The 24308-nt window shown below is 42.9% G+C and overlaps 1 protein-coding gene across 1 annotated transcript in view; it reads left to right on the top strand.

The window, feature by feature from the left end:
• The first annotated feature begins 600 nt into the window (after positions 1 to 600).
• trip11 (thyroid hormone receptor interactor 11) overlaps positions 601 to 24308 on the top strand; it is a 30033-nt gene continuing 6325 nt past the window's right edge. The window contains exons 1-18 of the mRNA XM_050062891.1: positions 601 to 1216; positions 5527 to 5603; positions 7099 to 7209; positions 7484 to 7786; positions 8535 to 8603; positions 9659 to 9824; positions 9974 to 10300; positions 10463 to 10503; positions 10638 to 10736; positions 10992 to 11195; positions 12059 to 15082; positions 16638 to 16778; positions 17126 to 17319; positions 18274 to 18437; positions 18580 to 18683; positions 18850 to 18949; positions 20948 to 21029; positions 21605 to 21719. Coding sequence (XP_049918848.1) covers positions 1078 to 1216; positions 5527 to 5603; positions 7099 to 7209; positions 7484 to 7786; positions 8535 to 8603; positions 9659 to 9824; positions 9974 to 10300; positions 10463 to 10503; positions 10638 to 10736; positions 10992 to 11195; positions 12059 to 15082; positions 16638 to 16778; positions 17126 to 17319; positions 18274 to 18437; positions 18580 to 18683; positions 18850 to 18949; positions 20948 to 21029; positions 21605 to 21719 — 5460 coding nt within the window. The 5' untranslated portion in view covers positions 601 to 1077. The remainder of the gene's footprint in view (positions 1217 to 5526; positions 5604 to 7098; positions 7210 to 7483; positions 7787 to 8534; positions 8604 to 9658; positions 9825 to 9973; positions 10301 to 10462; positions 10504 to 10637; positions 10737 to 10991; positions 11196 to 12058; positions 15083 to 16637; positions 16779 to 17125; positions 17320 to 18273; positions 18438 to 18579; positions 18684 to 18849; positions 18950 to 20947; positions 21030 to 21604; positions 21720 to 24308) is intronic.

Here is a 24308-nt window from a genome sequence, read left to right as displayed (position 1 = left end):
GGCGGCAGCGCCCCTAGTGGCTGTTGGCAAAAATTCAACGGAGCTTCGCTTCTTGGTATTCTTGGCTCTTTGGTTCAGATCTTGTCGCGAGTATTTGACAGCTATATAAACCCCATAGATTTCATTCAAAATGTGCGGTTGTGATAGAGGAGAGTTTTTGACAGTTGGGAGTTTGGATAGTTTGGAGAACACAAGCACATTCACTGTCCTCACCCCCTATTTTATTATTTCTACTTTCCCTTGTGACCATTGTAATTTCAAAAAGTTAAGGTTTAAATCTACAAAATACAATAATACAAAAATAATATAGTCTGTAAAAAATACACACTATATTAATATAGGTGAATCATATATTTACTGTTACTGTAATGGAGAGTAGATTTATTCAATTCAGTTAAAATAGTATATATACAAACCACTAAGCTTCAGTGCTTCAAGAAGCTTCAGCTGCCCATCACTAACGTTACCTGTGGCTTTATCCAATATCTCTGATTACGGATACGGTGCCTTCGCGTTCAGTTGTAGTTCCCTGTGGTTCTTGAACGCACCTTGAATTTGTTGGTCCTCCAGTATCCCACAATGCACCGCTGCCGTGTTCTGTGTCCACGTCAAACCTGACAGCCATCGCCGCAGCCGAGCTGATAATATGGCTGCAGTTGAGGTGGCACTTTCTGGGCGCTGTGTTGTTTAGACCGGCTAAAAAACTGCTGAAAACACCGCTAACACTCAGCGTACGCGACTCAGACCTGAACGCAGCGCCGCCATTAAAGGTATCAGCCGTTTGACTGCGATATAAGTTAGCTTAGCTTAGCTTAGCTTGGCAAATTCCTTCAGGCAAACGATCAGCTGTTACTAGCCGGAGTCTTTGCTAAATGAGCGTCTGTCAGCCTGAAAAGCGACTTTGTTTCGGGACATTTCAGTGGACTGTGAAGTTTAACGACGTGTCTGTGGTTTCGTACGAACAGTTGAGCTTCATGACCGAGTTCACGGTGTCACCTCTGGAGTCAAAGCTAGGCTAGCCCCCCTGGTCCTCCTCGGCCCTGCTTTGTTTTTGTTTGGTTTGTAGCCCTCCTCGAGATGTCATCGTGGCTGGGTGGGATCGGCTCCGGCCTCGGTCAGTCTCTGGGCCAGGTCGGCGGGAGCCTGTCCACCTTCACCGGACAGATATCTAACTTTACCAAAGACATGCTGCTGGAGGGGGTGGAAGAAGTAGGAGGTAAGTTTGTGTTCCTGTTTTTGACACTTTGTCAGCCACATCATCAGAACTTTGAATTACACTGTTGAGCAGAGAGCATATATTATATTTTAAATGTGTTTTGCACACATACATTAGCTGCTTGATTGTTCTGGTACACCCACATGAATTAGAATCGCTACCAAGGGTCAGGATCTCAGGTCTTGCCAATTAGCAGGTCCTTAAATAAAGAGTTTGATCTCCAGAAAGGTTGTAAAGATATCTCAGCTGTCCTGGGAGGCATCAACAAAAAGAAGAAGCAAGACATGACACAGCAGCGTAAGCATTTTCTTGCAAAAACACTGCCATTAACTGAAAAATAACCCAAAGGAGGGTTGCTTAAATTATCAATAAAGCATCCAGTAACTGGAAAACACCAGAAAGGTCTGGCTGACCTTCTGTAAGTGATGTGAAACACAGGGACACAGAGCTAGAAAACAAATGTTTATTTTGACTGGTTGGTATTTTCATTGCATCTGCCAGTTAGAGGTAACTGAAATATTAAGATCTTGGTCTTAAGAAGCACTGTGAGATACGTAGAATCCATAAATAGAAGCAAATCACACAATATTCATGATAGAAAGAAGGAAGCACATTAGACTGAGCAGTGAAATACTGTCTTTCACTTATAAATATATTAGAGCACTGTCACAATATCAAAAGATATCTTTAAGACTACAAAAGGAGAACATCCAGTAGGGGTGGGAATCACCAGAGGCCCCATCATACAATATTATCATGATGCTCACGACAGCCACGACACAATATTATTGCAGAATGCTGAGCATTGCGATAAGTTTTATCCTATAAGATTAAGTTTTCAGTCTGATCATCTCACTTCAGCCATATGTCTCTAGTGGACTGAAAATATCTAGTAGCTTACCAAAAGTTTAATTAGCATTTGTAATATTATTAATTTATGTAATAAAAAAAACAAGATACTTGGCATCCATGTGACGATACGATATTGCCTCGGCCAACCTGATTTCCTCTGGCAGGTTGTTCCAGAGCCTCGGGGCCCTGACAGCAAACGCTCTGGCCCCTTTAGTTCTCAGCTGAGCCTCTGGAACAGACAAAAGACCTCAAAGTACGTCCTGGTGTGTACGGTACTAAGAGGTCGGAGATATAGCTGGGAGAGAGACCATGAAGAGCCTTAAAAGGAATCAGTAAAATCTACTAGTTTTGCCCTCTAAAGAAATATCTCTTTCTCATTATCACAACAAATTGCTGACCAAACTTTTGCTTCTTGCTCGTAAATGCATTCTGTTTAAATAGGTTAAAGGTACTCCTCCCGCGGTAATACAGAGAGATTTTTAGTGTTTTACCTCATGAAAGGATGAGTGCGGTCTTCATAATGATGGCTCATTTCTCTAGATGTGGAACCCAATCCTGGATTATTTACCGTCAGAGCTCAAACACACTGCTGAAAGGCTGATACCCTTCAGAGTGGAAGCAGCTGACTCAGTTAAAGGAGGAAACTAATTAGTGATGCTCTGAATTAATTCATCTTCACTGCTGCTTTGTTTGTCTTAGTTTTAAAGATACTCCTGTTCTCATGTGGAGATATGCAAACGCTACAGCACTGAGAATCTTTTCCATTGCTGCTCTGTTGACACTGAATGAGTCGGACTGCCTGCATGACAACGTTTGTTTGCATCCAAACGGTTTCATCAGCAGTGAGCTGAACTGAATGCTGGCATTAAAATCTGACTGACTCTTAATTTTTTTTTCCTTTCTGTAGTTTATAGCTGTTTAAGGTTTGAGGCTGTCAGGATGACGTACAGTGTGCAGTTTGATTTACAGTGTGCAGTGCCAAAAACTCTGCCTCCACTCCACTGCATTGGTCTTAAATGTGTGGATGTGACAGCCACATATTTGCAGTTAATTCCACGTCTGTGCTTCAAGCTAACTGAACGCACAGGATTATAAACAACTCTTTATTAAACACAGGCGAGAGCACCGCTCACAAAACACAATGGTCTGACTTTTCCTGTCAGGATCAGGTTACAGTGTGAGAATGAACCTGGAAAACAGACTGAAGACCTCTGACTTGAGTCAGTAGCATTAAAGGGACAGTTCGCCCCAGAATCAAAAATACATATTTTTCCTTTTACCTGTAGTGCTGTTTATCAATCTAGGTTGTTTTGGTGTGAGTTGCAGAGTGTTGGAGATAAAGAGATGTCTGGCTTCTCCCTAATATAATGGAACTAGATGGCACTCAGCTTGTGGTGCTCAAAGCAACAAAAAATACATTTGAAAAAATCAACAGCAATGTCTCTTTCCAGAAATCATGACCTGGTTACTCAAGATAATCCACAGACCTTGTTGTGAGCAGTTTCATGTAGGAACTGTTTTCTTTCTACCAAACTACACCCTTCTACCTAATGCTCATGCAGCTACTTGTATCATGGGTTAATCATGCGTTTCTTCAGTTTAAAATCTCACCCACATACTTTGGTCTAACTTCATATGTCAGATCTGCATCAGAAGTTTTTGGTCTGATGCGCGACCCTGGAATGTTGTCATACATGTATAAAAGTCAAGCATGTTCCTCTGTAGCAACATCTATAGAACTTAAACTTAAAAGTTACGTGGGTGTAAAATCTAAAGTAGACATACTCAGTCAATGCAGTCACTCCCTTGTTGGGAGGTCCCATTGTCAGTGGAGCTGAGCAGCCTGATAGCGACACAGATTACATCCTTCATGATAAAATTCAATTCTAAAATGATATCCTCCCTCGAAACGTTGGAGCATGATTCTGATTTAATTCTACAGTAAGTCACTGATTTGCTTGTTGTTTTGTGTCAGTCTGGGCTCGTGAGTATTTCATGATGTCAAAAATGCAATAATTTTGGAGCTTCTATCCAAAGAGCTTCCTCCCATTTGGCCAGTGAAACCCAAAAGCACCATCCCTCTGAAGCAAACAGACAGCGAGTGATAAAGCACTGACGCAAAGAGAACTTTGGCCGCAGATCTCCAACTCACAGCTCTAATCAAAAAACAATAGTATGAATTCTTATCACTGAGTGCGGAGCAGCAGGCCAGCTGTGAAGCATTTTGCTTGTCAGGCCTTAAAAATCCATCTCATGAGTACATTTTAAAAAGAGAGGACATTAGCTGGAACGAGAGTTGCCTGTAGAGTTGATTCAGTTTGTGCTGTAATGTCATGTGTTGGCAGAGATCACATAACTGACAAAACCTCTAGAAATGTTGGCTCGCTCAGCTGTGCATGTTTGTTTGTCATGTGAGCCGGGTTAAGCAAGTGTGTGTGTGTGTGTGTGNTGTGTGTGTGTGTGTGTGTGTGTGTGTGTGTGTGTGTGTGTGTGTGACTCAGAGAAGGACAAAAAGGCACCAGATATTATCTCTTGAATGTGCAGTGTGCCATGGTAGCATTTTGAAATACATTTTACTAGACAACAGAAAGAGAATAATCCTGTGTGTTTTTCTTACATCAAAATCAAATCAAACTTTATTTATATGGCACCTTTTATACACTCATGCAGCCTGAAGAGCTCCACAATTAGTAATTATGGGCATCATGCAATAACCACAGCACATAGCACTTTATCTGGACTCAATTTCATACACTGGACTGGACAGACATTCAATTCAGTGGCCCCGGTTTTTGATGTTTGTACACCATGTTTTTATGTTTTCTCTTATAAGGCATGTATTTTTTCTACTTTTGTCTTCGGTGATCTAATGTATTCACTATCACATGTTTTTCTTTCTTTCCTTTCTTCTAACGGTTTTACTACTCTGTAAGATCAACCTGCCAAGGGACTACGAATGAAAATTAGTCTGGGGCTATAATCTGGCATATTTACATGCAAATGTTCATTAATGTGCATTGTCCCTTCTAACTTAAATAAATAAATAAATAAATAGAGCAGGATTAAAACAGAAAAAATGACGAAGTGAACAGCCAAAGATTACAACGATAAAATGTTTAAAATAAATAAAAGTCAAAAGAACAAATAAACACCAGGGTTAAACCAAAAATAATAGTAGAAAAGACCAAAGATAAGACTTAAAAACAGAAGTATGATGAGGCATCTAAAGTAAAAGCCATGCTAAAAGGATACATCTTAAGGTTTCTTTTTTAAAATGACCACAGAAGTGGAGTTCTTTATTTGTTTCGGCAGACTGTTTCATAGACTTCCATAGTGGCGAAATGCTGTCTACATAAAAAAGACATTTAACTATGTTTGTTCACCATGCTCACATTTAATTCTTACTGTCTGATGCACATCATGATATATTCAATGCTGCTTTCTCCATGTAACTGCAGATGCTACCACAGAACTGCAGGTGTCCAATTCCAGGTTGGCCGAAGTCGAGGCTGCGTTTGCCACTCAGAAATCTGAGGTGAGAGTCTTTGTGCACTTTTTTAGAGTCGAGGAGTCAAACTATACTGTGTGCCTTTCTCACCTTGGACGTTTTGACTTGTTAGAGCTGGAAAAGTACAGCTGTAAAGGCCTTAACACACTGAGAGTGTTATTTTTTTTTTACACTTGTCTGAAATTGTCACACGTCTAAAAAATAAAAACAACCTCATGTTGTGTCAATCATGTTTGCACACTGAGTCGGAAAATTTTGTCTTTTGCGTCTGTCAGAGCCTTTTAGAAAGTGGTTTGACCCAGAATCAGTGAAGAAAATGTGGCGATGGGACACAGCTACAAGAAGACAGAGGAACAGGGTGCACAGAATCATTTCATGACTCAGATAGCTCGCACTCAACAGGTCAGATAGTGATATTCAAGGGGATGATGATGAAGAAGAGGAGGGGGGTTGTGGAATGCACGCAGAATGTGGAGGACAGAGAGGGAGGACAGCTCCGCCCCTTCATGAAGCTGTGATGCCAAATGATGGATCAAATCCAAACTCTGTCTGTCATATCAGTGAGATCTTCACTGAAAATGCCCTGGAAAAGATCCCTGGAAAAAAGAGTGGGAGCCTTGAAAATGCAGCCATTTTAAGTGTTATTTGTTGTTTGAAGTCAAATGTCTCCTGTGAGGAAGGCCTATAAACACCAGCCTCAGGCATGTATGGGCTTGACCTTCAGTGGTTCCTGTGTGTCTCAGAGGTGCTCGTAATGCCAGTGTTGAAAAGTGTACTTAACCTTAAAATGGTTGCACAACAAAGGAAGGGGCTGCAGATAAAGATTCCCCCTGCATAATGCGAATCATATCAGTAAGTAAAGGGGGTGCTTATAGTCATCAAATCCTGTTAAAGGACCAAAACCAACAACAAATTTAACTTTAAATTTTCTGTGCATCGAAGACTCGTTTGTATTTTAATCCTCTGCATCATACAGCTTCATTATCGTCCAAAAACTAAAAAAAACCATCAGTGAGTCACACTGTTGCCCTGGGTGACATTTTCCTTCATTTCCTTGAATACACAGACTGTAGTTTATTTTGAGTCAGTCCCACAGACACCGTCCTGCTGCTGTAAATACTCTCCAGAGCACCAATTGTGTATTAATCCGCAGCTAAAAATAGTCCCCAACAAATGTACTGTATGCCCCTTTTTTAAGTGACATTTGATAAAAGCCACAGTGCCCAGCTGCTTTGGTGAAATGTCAAACCTTTTTAAGAATAAAACTATATATCTGTGACATGTCTTGAGAAATTATGTCTTCATTAGGAACAAATGGGCTTGAAGCTGAGAGCCACAGATTAGGAAATGAGGCCTGCTGGAAATATTTAGTATAAGACAAGCCTCATTCTAGCCGAATTGTCCTTCAGCATCTGTTAAAGCTCTGACCACCTTCCTGTTAAGGGGAAGAGACAGATATTAATTTCCTGCATATTTCCATGTTACTGACTTCCTCTCTTCTCTCTGTCTCTCTTTGTTGCAGTATGAGAGATTAAGAAAGCTCCATGCAGAGCTGGAGGAGAAGCACGAGGCGTCAGAGATCCAGATTAAAGCACAGTCTGCAGAGTACAGAACCCTCCTGCAACAGAAAGATGTATGTATATGTGTAATGAAAGCACTTAGATGGTACCTCTGTACCATCTGTACCCGCAACCCTATATTTAGATTAAATGTTAGATGCCATCTTGAGTAAACACATCCATACAATTTGTATCCAAAGTTTACCCATTTAATATTGTAGTTTGCTCTATATATCTGTATTTTAGGCCATTAAATATGACAGTTTTGGGCTGGCAATATTAAAATAAAATAATTTTATGTTAGTGCTTGGTATAAAGGGTCCTAAAGTTTTCTTTGTCTCCTCCCAGGTGGAGATCAGTCACTTGAAAGCTCGGCAGAGTGGACTCCAGGAGCAAGTCCAGAAGCTGCAGCACTCAGCTCAGTCCTCCTCCATCGGCCCCGCCGTGCTGCCCGTCACCACTGCTTCCTCGACCACTACTTCCTCTTCTGTCTCCTCTTTCCTGTCACGGCCTGCAGGGTCCCACCAGGGCTTCCACAGCGACGAAATGGACCTCAGCGACGTCCTCTGGTCGCAGCAGGAGATCAACCGGCTGTCGTCAGAAGTCACGCGTCTGGAGGCTGAGGTGGCGCACTGGAGGAGAATGTCTCAGGTAAAGTTGATGAGAAGTTGATGATGTAGCAGGACGGATTTCTGGTAGAGGGACTTGAACCTGGGTCGTCCAGTTCAAGGAATAGTTGGCATCTTCAAGGTCTAGACCCAGAAAACCATCAACTGTCTAAACTTTGATTTTACACTTTTATTATATATACACTGTTTTTATAAGGATTTCCATGGCTTAAACAAACAATGTATAATGTGTAATCTTTAATCATTTCTAAGCTTTAGAGATGCTGACAGGAGGTTTTGTTACCTTTGAAAGGAGCCAGGCTAGCTGTTTCCTACTGTTTTCAGTCTTTATGCTAAGCTAAGCTAAGCTAACTGTCTCCCAGTTGTAGCTTAGTTTTAGTGCACAGATACAAGAGTAGCTTCAATCTTCTCATCTAACGCTCAGCAAGAAAGAGAATAAACGCATTTCCCAAAATGTTGACATATTCCTTAACTAAAGAATCAAGGCTTTAATGCTAAGCCACCTTAAACCCTGAAAACATGACTTTCAAATGAGTACTATGGTTGCTTTTTTGCAGGTTTTGGTAGCACATGTATGAGGGTTGCCACATAGAACAGTGTGTCAGATATTACAAGTTAAGACAGTCACAAGAAACCATCTTACATTTGTTTTAGTCTGATCTGAATTGGTTAAAACAAATGCTAAGACATGCTGATGCACAGCTAAAACTAAATTAAATTTATTCTGTTTGTGCTGTTGCTGACATTTATTTGTTGTTTTTTTATTTCAGGCATCAACAGCAGCAGGAGGTGGTAACGGCGACCAGGGAGAGATTGTCAAACTTCAAAGAACCATTAAGGTGAACTTTTCATTGTTTCTGGAAAAAATGTATTTTATAGTGGAATCTAAATCTTAAAGATGCTATAATCAATATGGTTATGTTAACAGTGGATTAGAGATCAGTGTGTATGTGGAAAAAGTTGCTTGCATTGCCCTACTCTTAAGTTTCTCCTAAGCCTCTTTCGGACTGTGAGATTTTAGCAATCGTATAAGTTTAGTGCATCTACACTGTGCGTCATGGATCTTATAAACTTGGGTTTAACATCAGTGTTGATGTATGCAGACTGTACAATGACAGCGCCTACTGAATCACAGGCTACGACGTACGATGCTGTAGCGTAGGACCCTGTTTTAGAGCCATGACCAAAGATATCGCCTTGTTTCTTTCACATTGGTCATCTTTCGTCTAGGACAGCCCAAAATCACATAATCTATACTGGGCGTTAGGCCGAAGATATATTTGCTTTTTAACTATGTGTTTGTGTAGACAAGTGGCTATGTCCCGACCGTAATTGTCACACACTCGCCCATGTACTGCGCGTGTTACTGGGGGATTCCACTACAGGGCACACCAGAGAACAAGACAGTGTACATCTTCCTGATTGCATGGCGACACTTGAGGAGGTTACTATATTGTTAATTCTGAGATCACAGTAGAAAAGGCGGCAGTGCCGCCATTGTGGTTGGTATATAAGGCTCCTAAATTAAGCATGTTATGAAAATGGCAAGTACTTATGTTACACTGCCCCTGCCGTTCATGTGTGTTGCATCTTGAGCATGCGTAGTGTTAATTTCTGAGGATGTGCACAACCAACACTCCAAACGGACGCAGGATACGCGAGGCAGTAATCATGCGCAGACAAACACATAGTTAAAAGCAAGTTTAACACGGCTGGTAACGCAATGGAGCTTTATACCTGTCAATGTTGTGTTTACAGTTTGTTTTCATGGTCCCAATGTGGCCAAAATTTCAGTTAGTGTAGATGTGAATAATTTAATAATTTAAGACTACAGCTTGCACAGACGTAGTGACACTGAGACTCTAACCTTGATGTTATGGCTGCTTTGGAACAGGAGCTGCGAGAGGAGATGAGTCGTGAGGTGGATGAACACCAGCATGAACTGGCGGCTCTGCAGGACGCCCAGCGGCAGAAGATGGCCGACATCACACGGCGACACAGAGAGGACTTAGCAGAGTACGAGGAGAGGATAGAGGAGCTGGAGGAACAGATTCAGAGTGGTTAGCCTCACTTTGGTATTTCCTATTGAAACAAGAATTCGGAGATGTTACTGAGGAAATTGTGACTTAACATGTTTTATTCCTGTGAAGCGTGTCTACTCAAGCACGACACACAAAATGAGCTCCCTCCTACAAATCTTTCTCTCCAGGTGGTGGTCCAGCAACTCCTTCATTAGATGCCTCCAAAGTGGCTGAACTGCAGAAAACCATAAGCTCCCTGCAGGATGCGGCAGATCAACGGGAGAAGCAGCTGGCCGAGCTGTCTGCCAGTCTGGAGGAGGCGCAGAGGAAACAGGCATCGCTGCAGCTGGAGAAGGACGAGGCCCAGGAAGAAAACACCGGGCTGCTGCAGAATTACACGCGGCTGCAGGCCTCTGTAGCCGAGCTGCAGACACGAGTACAAGAGCAGGAGGGGAAGTCTCTGCAGAAAGCCCAGCTGGACCACGAGATCCAAGTGTTGAGGAAAAACCTTGAAGGTATACTGTCATTATTTTTTTGTTATGTCGAATACCACTTAATTAAAGCTCTAAAATCAGTGTGGCATAGATGCAGAATAATGTCATGGACTTCTACTGTAAGCCATAGGTTGTTTTTCTTCATAATTAATCTGCATTTTAATTAAAATTTCTTCTTTCCAGCTGCCGAAAAAGAAATAGAGGAACTTAAAAGCCTGGCTGAGGTGAGTGTGACTATGAATCATTAACCATAATCATGTTGAATATTTATACTGTATAGAGTGGTACATTTTCATGATTTATCCCCTCAGTTTAATGTCTTCTCCAACTTTTTTTTTTTTTTTTTTGGTACATTTAGGCAGGACCAAAGGAAGAAGTTGAGCACGCAGACATCTTAGAGCTGAACACAATTATTGGGACGTTGAGACAAGAAAAGGAAGACTTAGAAGAAGAAAAGGTTTGTTAATCTATTGCGTCTGATTGTGTTCACCACAGGCTGCTCGAATTATCTGTGTTAGCTTTACTGATACAATTACTGTGTGTCTGTGCACACTTTGTTTTAGTCAATGTGTTGGTTGTGACATAAGCAATATTGAACATAGTGTTATAATTTTATTACGTGTTAAAATATTGGTAAGACAGACAAAATGGAGTATAATTCATGGAGTATAATTCATGGAGTATAATTCTGGGGTTTCGTGTCTTTTCACAGCTTAATCTGCAAGAAAGACTAAAACAGGCAGAGGAGCAAACCATTAGCAATAATGAAGCTGAGTCTGATGAATCAGAGTCAGTGGATATTCTGAAGGCGGAGCTGGAGAGGAGAGAAAAGGCCCTGAGAAACGTTGAGGAGGAACGCGACACCCTGATGTCTGAGCTGGAGGAACTGGACCGGCAAAACCAGGAAGCAACACAGGTTTGACTGACTGACTTTCTTTGTCACTATGTAATAATAGTATTATTAATAAAATTTATTTTAAATCTATATAACGCAGAAAAGCATTGCTGGGGAGAAGGACGCCTGTAACGCTTTGGCCTGCTGCCTTAGCAACCCAGCTTCGGATAAGCAGTAATTAGTCACGATGTGTCAAGCCAAAACATTATAGCTAAACTTACATAGCTTTTGTGTAGTCATTCTTCTCGTGTGGGTACTCCTTTCCCATCGCTGTGGCTTCCTCTGGTGATGGATAATGCTCCAGGTATCGCTCTGATATGTTACCACATTTGCTTTTCAGTAACTCCAGATCTGTTTTCTACCGCCTCGACTGCATTATACTCGTGTTTTACTTTCAATAACAGTTCAACATCTTTGGCAGTCCAAGCAAGGAAATCTTTGGTATTATTTTTCACTTTCTATGTACCATTTTCTGCAACTAAGCAGCCAACTGCAGAGCAGACAATCTGCTTCCTGTTTACATTGGCATGTGCTTTCCCAGTGTACATGAATGTCCATGCGATATGCGCATGTTAGTATGGACGGAGATTATTTCTGAAATAGCGCTAAATTGCTTGCGTGTACAGAGTTTTCGTCTCTGTGTTTTTAAATGAAAACGTATTAGTGTGGATGTGGCCTTAGCCGACTGGGTTTTATAGTCTTGAGGCACTGTCAAGGCATCATGCTGAGCAATCATGATTAAAGCTTTCAAATCAAGCTAAAACTTAGAAAAGTAGGACATTTTGAAATGAAAATTTGTAGAAATCTTTTACAAGGAAACACAATGAGGAAAATTTAAACAAATTTATTGATTTTTATTTTGTTTCTGCTTTGTCTGTCCCTAGCACATGATCTCGGTGAAGGAGCAGCTCTCTGGACAGCTGAAGGAGGCCGAGGCAGAGCTGAACACAACCAAAGAGCAGAAGAGGGCACTGGAGCAAGAGCTGGAGTCCCAAAAAGAGAAAACGAGCCACAGTGCTTTCACCCTCAACGAACTGCATATGGGCAAACAGGAGCTGGAACGGACAGTGAAGGAGCTGAAGGATAAACTTGGACATGCGCAGGAGCAGAGCAGGGAGGCACGTAGAGAAATCACACAGCTGAAGAAGACTCTTCAGGAGCAAGAGGAGCAATTTTCTTATGCCAAAGCACAGGTGGATCAAGCGGGGGAGAGAGGAGGTGAGGCACAGGAAACTAGAGAGAAGCTAGCAGGGAAGGAGAGGGAGTTGTTGGAACTCAGGAGAGAACTGAACGAGTTGAGGGGCTCTCAGGAGAAGGCGATGTCTGAGGACTATGAGTATAAGATAGAGAACAGGAGGCTGAAAGCGGAGAATGAGGAGGCTTTGGGTAAAGCTGAAGAAGTTACCAAGCAGATGAAGGAAAGCCAGGCAGCTCTGAACAGGACTGTACGTGAGAAGGAAACTCGTATTGAAGCTCTGAAGCTGGAGAAAACTCAACTGGAGGGTGAATTGGGGCAGACTGAGAAGACTTTAGCAGAACAGGCGAAACAGTACCAGCAGACCATCGAGGAGTTGACTCGCGCACGCTCCATGGATGCCTCCGCTTTACAGACGGAGCATGAGCGAGCCATCAAGCTCAACCAGGAGAAAGACATGGAGATAGCTCAGCTGAAGAGGGACATAGAGCAGTTAGCGTCTGACCACAGAGACACCAATGAGATGCTCTCCATCACTGTTGCAGGGCAGAAGCAGCTGACAGATTTGCTGCAGGAGAAGGACACCTTCATGGATACACTAAAACAGAACGCTTCAGATTTGCAGAAGGAGATGGAGAACCGTATTACAGTCTTGACAAAGGAAGCGGACGCTCTCAAACAGGCACTAGAGGAGAAAGATAAGCAGTTGGGGGGTATGAAGGAGGACAACAGTCATTTGAAAGAAGAGATTGACCGACTCAGGGATCAGCAGAGCAGACCTCAACCTCTGACTGAGCCCCGGACCTTAGACATCATCACTGAGCTGGAGACGGAGATCACACAGCTCAAGTCCTCCAGGAGTGGTCAGGAGGAGGAGGTCCAGACTCTGAGGAGAACCGTGGAAGAGCTGCAGGCCTCTCTCCTTCTGTCGCAGCAGTCCCTCCAGACTCAGCAGACTGAGCTTGAGCAGGCTCATGCTCGCCATCAGCAGACCACACTTAACTATGACAGACTCATCAATGCCAGAGATGAAGAGATATCCTGCCTCAAGCAGACGGTAGATCAGCTCAGTGAGAGTCGAGTTCGTGTCGATTCCCCTCCTGTGCAGGGAGAGGTCATCCTGCAGGAGGAGAAGACGCAGACTCTAAATCAGGAGAACGGCAATGAGAAACACGACCTATCTAAGGTAGATATAGAGAGACTGGTGAAAGGCATCAAGGAGAAAGAGACTGAGATCAGCCAGCTGAACGAGAAGAACCTCTCACTTACCAAACAGCTGGATCAGCTGGTGGTGTCCCGTGATGAAGTGGGCAAACTGTCCCAGATGATCCTGCAGAAGGATCTGGAGATCCAGGCGCTTCATGCCAGAGTGTCCATGGTCGGGGGTGGCGGACACAGCCAGGATGTCATGTTCCTACAGCAGCAGCTGCAGGCGTACGCTGTGGAAAGAGAGCAAGTGCTGGCCGTGCTCAATGAGAAGACCAGAGAGAACAGCCAGCTTCGCTCCGACTATCACCGTCTCATGGACATCATGGCAGGGAAGGAGGCGGCTCTGATGAAGCTTCAGCAGGAGAACCAGCGCCTCTCCAACATGAGCGATCCCACAGGAAGCCAAGAGATGTTCAAGGAGACCATCCAGAACCTGTCCCGCATCATCAGGGAGAAGGACATAGAGATTGATGCTTTAACCCAGAAGTGCCAAACCCTGGTGACCGTCCTGCAGTCCTCAGGAGGAGAGTCCGGCGCCGGCTCTGGAGGCGTCAGCAGCAACCAGTTTGAGGAGCTTCTACAGGAGAGGGACACACTGAAACAGCAGGTGAAGAAGATGGAGGAGTGGAAGCAGCAGGTGATCACCACGGTCAAGAACATGCAGCATGAGTCGGCTCAGCTGCAGGAGGAGCTGATCAAACTACAGGGACAGGTCTCCGCTGACAGCGACTGCAGCTCCAAGCTGTCAGTGGACTATGCTGGACTGATCCAGAGCTACGAGCAGAAGGAAAGGAGGCTGGGAAGTCTTAGTCAGGAACTAGCTCAGGTCCAACAGACTATCACCCAGCTCAGCACCACCAAGGATGTCCTGCTGGGTAAACTGGACAGCGTGGCACAGACTCCTGAAGCTGTAGCTGCTCAGTCTAGTGCACCTTCTCTCACAGCTGATGCTCCAAGCCAGCAGATGTCTCCAACAGCAAGCAACGAGAAACTACAGGAAGAAATGACACGATTGCAAACTCAGTTAGCTGAGAAGGAAAACATAATCAGGACTCTTCAGGAGAATAACCACCGGCTCTCCAACTCAGCATCTGCCACAGAGAGCGAGCAGAGAAGTCAAGCGGAGGAGGTCCGGCTAGTCAAAGAGAGGCTGGAGGCCCTGCAGAGGTCTGTGAGGGAGAAAGACCTGCTCATCAAAAACAAAGGCGACCAGCTGAGTCATGTCAGCGATTCGCTACGTAACCGCGAGAATGACAATGAAGTCCTGAAGCAGGCGGTGACCAACCTGAAAGAGCGCGCTCTTATCCTGGAACTGGATGTGAAGAAGCTGAAGGAGGAGAACGAGCAGGTGGCTGCACGCTCTCGAGAGAAAGAGTCAGAGTTCAGAGCGCTGCAGGAAACCAACATGCAGTTTTCCCTCCTGCTGAGGGAGAAGGAGTTTGAACTGAGTGCAGTGAGCGAGAAGTCTGCAACTGTGGAGAGGATGCTCAAGGACAAAGAGCAGGTCAGTTGGCAACTAAGACTTCAGTATTATTATTTGTTTCTCTTAAAGGGTCCAGTGTGAAAGATTTAGGGAGATTTTTCCTTCAGTGCTTATTGTTTAATTGAATGCCACTAGTAAAAAAAAAAAATGTCTGTACACTAACCTTCCTGTGTAATCAATTACTATTCCTTCCCCAATAATTAGTGGCTAGTTCCTAAAATGTTCAGGCAGAGGGTACTTGACTTGGCTGTCAGCAAATAGTTTGTTGGGCACAAGGAAATCTGTGGAGATCTGTGTGGGTACATGAGGCCCTAAAAGGGTCACAGGGAGTACCACCAGTTGGTTCAGGAGCTTCACCTTGTTCACAACCTGCTGTCTCTGTCTATTTTCAGGCCGTATAGCTCTGGGTATCCAGTAACCGCTACCTACCAAACTGTGAACTTGTTGTCGTGACCACCACAGAAGGCCTGCCTCTCAAATTATCTGATTTGACAATGGGGAAAAAAATGAAACAGAGATGACTTGGGAAGCTTTTCCACTCTGTGTTGAAGCTTTTTCAACTTGAGGAGTTCAGAGTGCTCCGGCAAAAACTCCAGGTGCCTCAAGCTCAGAATCGCGAGGGGCGTCGAAACGCAAAAACAGCGAGCAAAAAGCATCATTCTCATTAAAACAATTACAAAAAGCCGCCTCCAGCTGCTTAAACGCTTTCTGTGTGATCAGGGCCTAAGACCGGTAAAAACACTGAATAAAGCAGTTTCACATTACAAATCAGTGTTTCTCCTAAGCTGTTTGGCATGTCAGAGACGGGCTACTCGCCCAGCGCCTATGTGTGCTCACCTTTTTCCTCTAATAACTCAATGTGTCCTCACCTTATTTATGATTCAAATGTTCGGGAGGTTTTTACCAAGAGCCGATTATCCACAGAGGTCCTCTCCAAAACAAACGGACCCTGTGATTTAAAGCGATTAAAAACCCTGAATAAAGCAGTTTAACATTAAAAAAATCAGTGGTTTTCCTCTGCTGGTCGTTGCGGAGGGGCTTCTAACTACAGTATCTGGCCTGAGCATGCAACAACATAAATAGCCCTTTCTAAAGCCAGTATTTGGTTTGTCAGTTCTGGGCTACTGTAGAAATATGGCAGTGTAACACGGCTCCCTGTGTAGATATAAACGGCTCATTTTAAGGTAACGAAAACACGACAATTCTTACTTTCAGGGGATACTCTAAGGAAAACATAATTATTATATTTCATTTCTGCCAATATATCCCCCTAAATCCTACACACTGGACCTTTACATTTTTCTGTATTATTACTATGGGAACACATTTTGATCATTTTAGTTGAGAGATGCTTTTTCAATTGAATATATTTTTTCTGTAATGAATCTATCTTGTATAGCTTAATGCAAGATAGCAACATTTCTAGTGTTTGTGTAGTGTGGTTTGATGAGTACCCATGCTGCCTGATGGAAAAAAGGTAGCTGTCAAAGTTATTTCAGACTGGAAACAGTGATATTCTTTTGTCCTTTATTCTTCACATAGTAACATTTCTGACACTGTTGATGATGTGCTGCAGGGTAAGTCTGGTGAGCTGAATCAACTCCTGAATGAACTGAAGTCCATGCAGGACAAAGCTGTGGCGTTCCAGCAGGAGAGGGATCAGATAATGATGGCACTCAAGCAAAAACAAATGGAGACCACTGCAGTACAAACTGAGGTAGGAGGACCAATGACATTTCTCTCATTACCCTTTAAATTTAACTGTGGACATATGTGCAAGACAAATTCAATGCATGATATTCTGTCTAATCTTTTCTTGTTTGGTAACAATTTTGTACACATCAAAGTTAATATTCAGTCATGTTCAACCAGGGATTTAAAATGGTATGAAAGCATCTTACCACTAGCAAGTAATGTTTTCACACCATGTTGTTACATTTCATGTTACGTTACATTTCAAAACACAATTTATTCAGCCCTCTGAGTAGGATTTGATGATAAGATAATCTCCTCTGCTCCTCTGGTCATATTGATCACGTCATAATGTTTCTGTTTCCTTCACAGCTTCAGCACATGAGGGACAAAGAGCAGCGTCTCAACTTGGAGCTGGAAAGGTTGCGTAATCACCTCTTAGAGATTGAGGACTCATACACGAGAGAAGCCCTCGCTGCAGAGGACAGGGAGACTGAACTGCGCAGGAGGGTGGCGCTGCTGGACGAGAAGCTGGCCACGTCCTCGAGTGCTGTGGAGAATGCCAGGTAAGCATGAACTAAAACTGCAGTGTGTGTGTATCAGATGTGAGGTTGGGATACAGCATGAAGTAAAACCACAATCATTGGGTATATCACTGCACCTTTTCACCATGATTTAGATATTGTACAGGATTAGTATGCCACATAAAATTCAGTGTAGGTGTCAGTGGTGGCAAAGAAAAAAGATGTGTAAATGCCTTACAAATAACAGTGGACTGTCAAATTTTAATTAACTGTCTAAAAAATGTGTTGGCATCGGTGATTTAGTACTACACTAGTTTAGTTCATGTCAGTCAACTTTGTTGTGGTGATAGAAGCTTCCTCCTCTGGTGTCCCACTCTTTTGTGGGGTCCCTCAAGGCTCCATCTTAGGTCTCCTGTTGCTTTGTTTTTATCTGCTCACCCTGGAGCATATGACACATTTGAACTACAGTGTTAAGACAGGTTACATGCAGCTGTATGCCCTGATACTAACGGATGACACAGATGTGTCTTGATTTATGTTGTGTCTCTCATATTACGTGCTTGACATCTAAAAAATGTCCTCTAATTAAGTGATTTGAGTGAGAGTACTTGCGCTCCACTAGCTCTCCATCAATTTTATATTTGACTTAAAGATTTTATTGTTATCAGCAGTTCCCAAATATTTACTTTTACACTGAGGATGACAAGACCTTTGCTGTCTGAGCCCCTCAGCTGTAAAACCTTCCAGTATGAGACCTAAGACATGTAAAGTCAGTTCCCCACGTTGCCACCACTCAAAACAGTTTACTGTTATCTTTGTTGGAGCCACCATTTTGCAGAGATGCCTTGCTCAGATTTCATCAAATTAATGAAGTTTAATAGTTACATTTTCTATCCGTTGCACGTCTTTATCTCAATGAGATTACAGCATTCAATAAAAGTATATAGTTAAAGTATATCCACTCATTTCTTCTACTTACCGGCCCTCTACCTCCAGCCAACAGGCCAGCATGCAGGTGGAGTCTTTGCAGGAGCAGCTGAGTGGGGTGGTGAAGCAGAGGGACGAAGCACTCATCCATCTCAGAACCTCCCAGGAGCAGGTCAACCAGTATGCGGTGTCACTCTCCAACCTGCAGATGGTGCTAGAGCAGTTTCAACAAGGCAAGTCAACAGCTGAAGACCCTGGTCTTCAGGCAGTATCTGGTATTTTGGAGTATTTTGGCCAGCTGTTAAGGCAGTTTGAGCCTGTAGAGTGGTTATGGAATTCCATATTACCTGTAGTAATTGTCTCTTCCCCCATTAGAAGAGAAAGCCATGTACTCGGCAGAGCTTGAGAGGCACAAGAAAGAGAAGGAGGAGTGGAAAAGAAAAGCTGAGAAGCTGGAAGACCAAGCATCAGCCCTTCAGGTAAACCAGCAATCAATAACTGGTCAGATAATCTGTTTAGTGTATCCATACCCGACGGGTGGCGTCAACAGCAAAGCCACAAAGTGAACACATGTGACATATTTCTTGATGAAAGCTGCAGTTTTCTGAGGGCCACATTAACTGGTGGTGTCATGCTCTGTATCAGATTAACCTTGACGAAGCCACCGCTGCTCTGGAGTCAGCGTCTCGCCTCACCGATCAGCTCGATCTAAAGGAGGAGCAGATTGAGGAGCTGAAGAACCAAGGTGAGCTGCAGCTGAGTGTTTTCACCTGCCAACTTTTGCACGTGTCCTGAGAGTATGATGAGGATATCAGACAAAACTCCTCATAAACGTCTGCCTTCCACTTTTACAGGAAATTAAAGGTATCTTCACAAGGTTGTAATAAAATAAATGCTGTTTTAGATCTGTTTGGTTTAGTTTAGTGAGTGAGTCAGTGCAGCACTCTTCAGTGTTTAAGATGTAGTGGAATGCATCTGCCAGCCTTTGAATATCTTTTTTTCTTTCTCCCAGTCTCACGTTTTTATTTTAGCGTGCACATGTTCTTATCATCGTCTGAATAACAGAGTGAGTGAAACTCTGGTTGCCTGCTGGCGTTAGGTTCTCCTGTATTATTTTTGTGTCACACTCAGCAGATTTCCCTCTTATCACTGTCAGATTTTACCATTACATCACAGCAAATTCTCAGACTGTTTCTTTTTTCACCCCTCTCCGGCTGCTCGGACTCGTATCCAGTCAGACCTGATATGAGAACATATATTTACTTTATGAATCAGACACCTATGGAAAATTTACATTGGGTCTATTAATAGTCGTGAAGCTGTGAGAAAGGCTCGATCCCCAGTCTCACCAGTGAGGGGATAACGTTGGTATGTCTGTGGAATAAAGCCCCAGTTTGTACCCCTCTTGTATAACACTAAACTCAAGACCCCTCAAAGACTTTTCTGTCCAAATGCATTAAAAAATATGCTGTCTGCTGCACAATCTAAATTTTTTAGCATATTATATAGTCAGTTCTTTTGGTATATTTTGATGTTACTTTCTTATATTCTGTATTTTCATACAAACCAATATTTGTGTTTGTATACGTTTATAAAGAGCGATGACGTTTATGACTACTTGGCAAAGAAATAGTTGCAACTTGAAAAAGGTTAAAGATCCTCTTCATCATATTTATTATAACCCTCCAGACTTGTAGTGGCCTGGAAATCAGACGAATCTGCACACTCTTGTTTTATTGGCTCTGGTAGATACGTCTGGTCGTCCTGTTCAGACAGATTTCCACCTGGCACCCTTCTGGCCAGTTGCAACTCTAATATCTAATACTGGGCAGGTTCAGTCCGTTGACTGACAACTTGCAGAGCATTCACACTTTACGCAATAATGATTATGTCATTTTTGCCACGTGCACCCTAATGCCAGGGGACGTGACGGAACACATAAACCTAGCTCAGTGAGGAGTAGCGCCTTTGAGGCATTTTCAAACACAACCAAGATGCCTGCAGCTGATTTGGAACTTTCTGGTAAAGTTCTGTTTTTGAATTCTGATGGCAGAAATGGCAACACTCACTCACAGACATATTGATGCTCACTGCTCATCTCTGTACTCTGTGTTTACATTTTTCTGTCACTCAGTGCTACTGTAGCTAGCACTGAATAGCTAGCTTAGGTAGCATTCACCAATATGGAGTATCGGATCAGGACATGGAGGCTGGTTCTGGGTTTATGAAACTTTACTGAACAGTTTTGGCGTCAGGAAAGTTTCCTTGGTTACAGTCCTTTCACACTGACCGCCTGAGAGTGAGAGTGTCTGTTGCATGACCCGGATTTCCAGAGCCTGCCTGGGCTGGGGTTGCTATGGTGATTAATTGCAGCTACATCACATGTTTCGTTGCTCTGATTGGCTATAAGTCTATCCAGTTGCATCCAGAGGCATTGTGATCCACAGGCTTGAATATGTCCCTTGGAAATCAAATAATAGCTGAGAGGTTCCAGCCTTGTTTCTACACAGATCTGTGTATGTATGCAAGTCAACCCGAAGTCCATTTACCCCTATAAGAACCTCCCTGATCTCCAGTGTATTCGCAAAACTCTTCCTCCTGTTTTGTTGTTTGTTGTCGTTTTTACATTGAAAAAATTGAACTTTTGCAGCAGATTTCGGACAGGAACATGAAGATTATGCCAAAATATATCTCTTCACTCTGCCTGTGTCTGTGTCTGTGTGTGTGTCTGTGTGTGTTACAGTGGATGTGAGACAGGAGATGTTGGAGGAAGCGCAGAGGAAACTGATGAACCTCCTGAACAGCACAGAGGGGAAGATAGACAAGTAAGTTCAGTCCTATCTGTGGTCAATCTTACATTCTTGTATTCATCTAAATGCGATTATGATTAGGAACACATGTGGTTTCCATTCTTTCTCTCCCACAGGGAGATTGTAGACAATCACTCTGCAGCATAAAAATGAGATAAAGTCTCATCTTTTAAGGCATTATGACAATGAGACGACCTCGCCTGTGGCTGCAGCAAACTTAGCCAAACAAAGTCCTGCATGTCCAAAATTGGAGATATTACATTTTTGAATGAAACATTTAAAAATCCACTGGATTACAGCAAAAATGCACAGTCACAAAACTGAAATAGGGCCGTTTTAGTTCATAAATAGCTGGAGATGCATGGTTTCCACAGGACAGCTACAGTTATGGGAAAGAGGTCTATTCTCTCAGCCTTTGCAGTGCTTGATTTGCTATAAATAAATCTTGTGTGCCTCAGTTTCCCCGGAGAAACAAACGTAAACAAATACTGATATTAATACATTTAGGCTTTATTTATAATCACACAGCTGCATAAAAACAGGATCTTGGATCACATCATGACTTTTTATTCATGTTGTTCTGTTTCCAGAGTCCTGATGCGAAACCTGTTCTTGGGATACTTCCACACACCTAAAACCAAGCGTGCCGACGTGCTGAGGCTCATGGGAAGTGTTCTGGGACTGAGCAGAGAAGATGTCGATAAGGTGGGAGATTCCTTGACTCATATTCAAAGTATTTACTGAAGCAATCACGTATTCACATAGTAATGTTTTTAGGCAGCACTTGGTTTTAATAATCCAACATTTTATGGCAGTATAATTACGTTAACAGACAGTGAGCTGTGTTTGTGGCATCGTGCCTTATTGGGTTTAAATTTTATTTTATGTATTTATTTTTTTATTTAACCAAGTAAGTCCCGTTGAGATCAACCATCTCTTTCACAAGGGAGACCTTGCCAAGACAGCAGCACACAAAAAATTACAGCCAAACAACCAAATACATTACATATACAAAGATTTATTTGAGTATCTTTGGTTGCACTTCAAATCACCCGCTCATGTGTGCACAAATTGACTCGCAGACACACATCCAGGCTTCTCAGGATCACCTTTTGCTAAACTAATGACAAGCATAGGAACCTCCCACTCAGCCCAGCAAGCAGTTATCCATCCGGTGAGAGTGTGTGTAAAGGCTGGAACATCTGCATTCCACATCCGCGGACAGCTGTGGACTTGTACCAATCACGCAGATGCTCACGCGAGTCTGAGAGTGTGTGTGAAAGAGACAGAGAGAGACATAGAGTCGTTCGGAGCTGCTCATTTTTCCAGCATTGTGATCCGAACTCCCCCCTTTTTCCTTTGGGTACAGTATTCAGTTTTAGCGACTACTATTTCTGGAGCTGACAGGAAATGTTTAGTCGACTAATCGCGAACATCCCTAGTCTGAATACCAGATACACTGCTTTGTTATGACAAAAAGAACAGTCTATTAAAGCATGACAGCAGGGAGACACTTGATGATAAACAGTGTCAAAGCCCGCTAACAGAGACAGACAATTAACAAAACAGTTGCTAAACAGCTCACCCCAAGAGTCTTCTTACTTAATACTGGCTTGAGTCCAGTATTTGCAAACTGTCACTGTTCCAGGTCACTGTGACTGCGTGCAGCTGACCTTTATAAGCTGACATAATATTTAATTAGTTGGTTCAACACATGCTTCAGAGACAAACCCTGAAACTGTTCAACTGTGACTTTTAACTCCAGCAGCCCCTGAAAATGCTCTCAGAGCTCAGCCCTGAAAAAGAAAGCATTTCCTTATCCAGATCTTCTGGCAGGAGCCCTGTGGGACTCCATCCAACGATTCCAAAGCATATTACCCAACACTCCTAAAGGAAAACAGATACAGGGTGAGGGGCAAATGCGATTACAACTCCTCAGAAGACCCATTTTTATTGTGTTGGAGGTCGTTCTTCACTTCTTTCTTTTTCTTTCTTCCCTCATCTCCTGTTAATGCTATTTAACTTTTTCCACTCAACTCGTGTTCACGGCGGCCAAGCGTCCCACAAAACCAGACGACTTTTCAGAATCAGCCTCAGCGGAGCAGCTCGTATCCCCCTCCTCTGCTGCCTTTTTTAGCCCAAAGCTGCGATCCATACACTCTATATATGGTGTCTATCCAGCTGAGTCCTGCCAGGCTAATGATGATTTGGGAGTATGAATGATAAAGCTTGGAGTTTCTTCTAGGAGTGTGGGCTGTCGGCAGAGAATCTGAGTGCCTGTGTATAAGCTTAACTAGTGAGTGGGTCCAGAAAATAATTTTCCAGAACGTGATGGCAGGCAGAAAGGAAACCGAGGGCAATTAAAACTGAAATAATCCGACCGCTTCTTTGAAAAAAGAAGAAAATCTACTCTTTAAAAATAGCCTGAATGAGCTGTATGACTGTAAAGTTTACTGTACCTGGCCTCTTCATGCTTTTGCTTGGTTTAAGGGATCCTTTGAGTTTAAACCTGCTAAATGAACTACAGTAAACCAGCACCCAGATATCCCTGCTCATCTCCCAGTTTAGATCACTGGAATTTGGCTGGTGCCAGGGCTCAAACTACAGATTGTACTCATTTTGAATGCCCGCCGTCATGGGCACAAAAGCCCCGTTTCCACCAAACATTTTCAGTATGGTACCTTTGGAACCAAAAGTATCCCTTCAGAGATGGTACCTAGACCTTAGGTCCGCGTAGCATTTAGCATTTAGACACAAAGGCCTGTGCTATCTTTGGAAATAAGCTGTCAGTGTCATCCCTTTATATGAATGTTATAAACCAATAGTCCTCAACTAGGGGTGACCTGGAAACCGTTCCCCCTCCACCATCATGGAGGATCTTAGATCCCTTAAATGCACCTTGAGGTGACAAGGAGCAAGGAGAGCGCATTCTTGGAGGATTCTCTGGAGGAACTTAGAGTGAGGAAACACAGGTGTATCCCACGTGTCTCCTCCTCACATCTCTCTCATATGCTCGCTACGAGGGGCTAAGATGTGAATGAGGGAAGCAAGGAGACACGTTAGCCTCATGAAAAGCACCCTAAGAGTCATAAGAGTGACTATTTTCAGAATCAGAATCAGAATCAGAATCAGAAATACTTTATTGATCCCCGAGGGGAAATTATTTATGTTACAGGTGCTCCTTGCAAGAGAGGAAAGATACGTGAAAATATAAGAAATTTAAACAATAGTATTTACAAATATATAGTTAAATAAACAGGAATTATTAACAAACATAAACGTAAATAAATATAT

Source organism: Epinephelus moara, chromosome 14, assembly GCF_006386435.1.
Source record: "Epinephelus moara isolate mb chromosome 14, YSFRI_EMoa_1.0, whole genome shotgun sequence".
Classification (NCBI taxonomy): domain Eukaryota; kingdom Metazoa; phylum Chordata; class Actinopteri; order Perciformes; family Serranidae; genus Epinephelus; species Epinephelus moara.
Note: the sequence above shows the minus strand (reverse complement) of the source record. Positions and strands in the feature narration are given on the sequence as shown.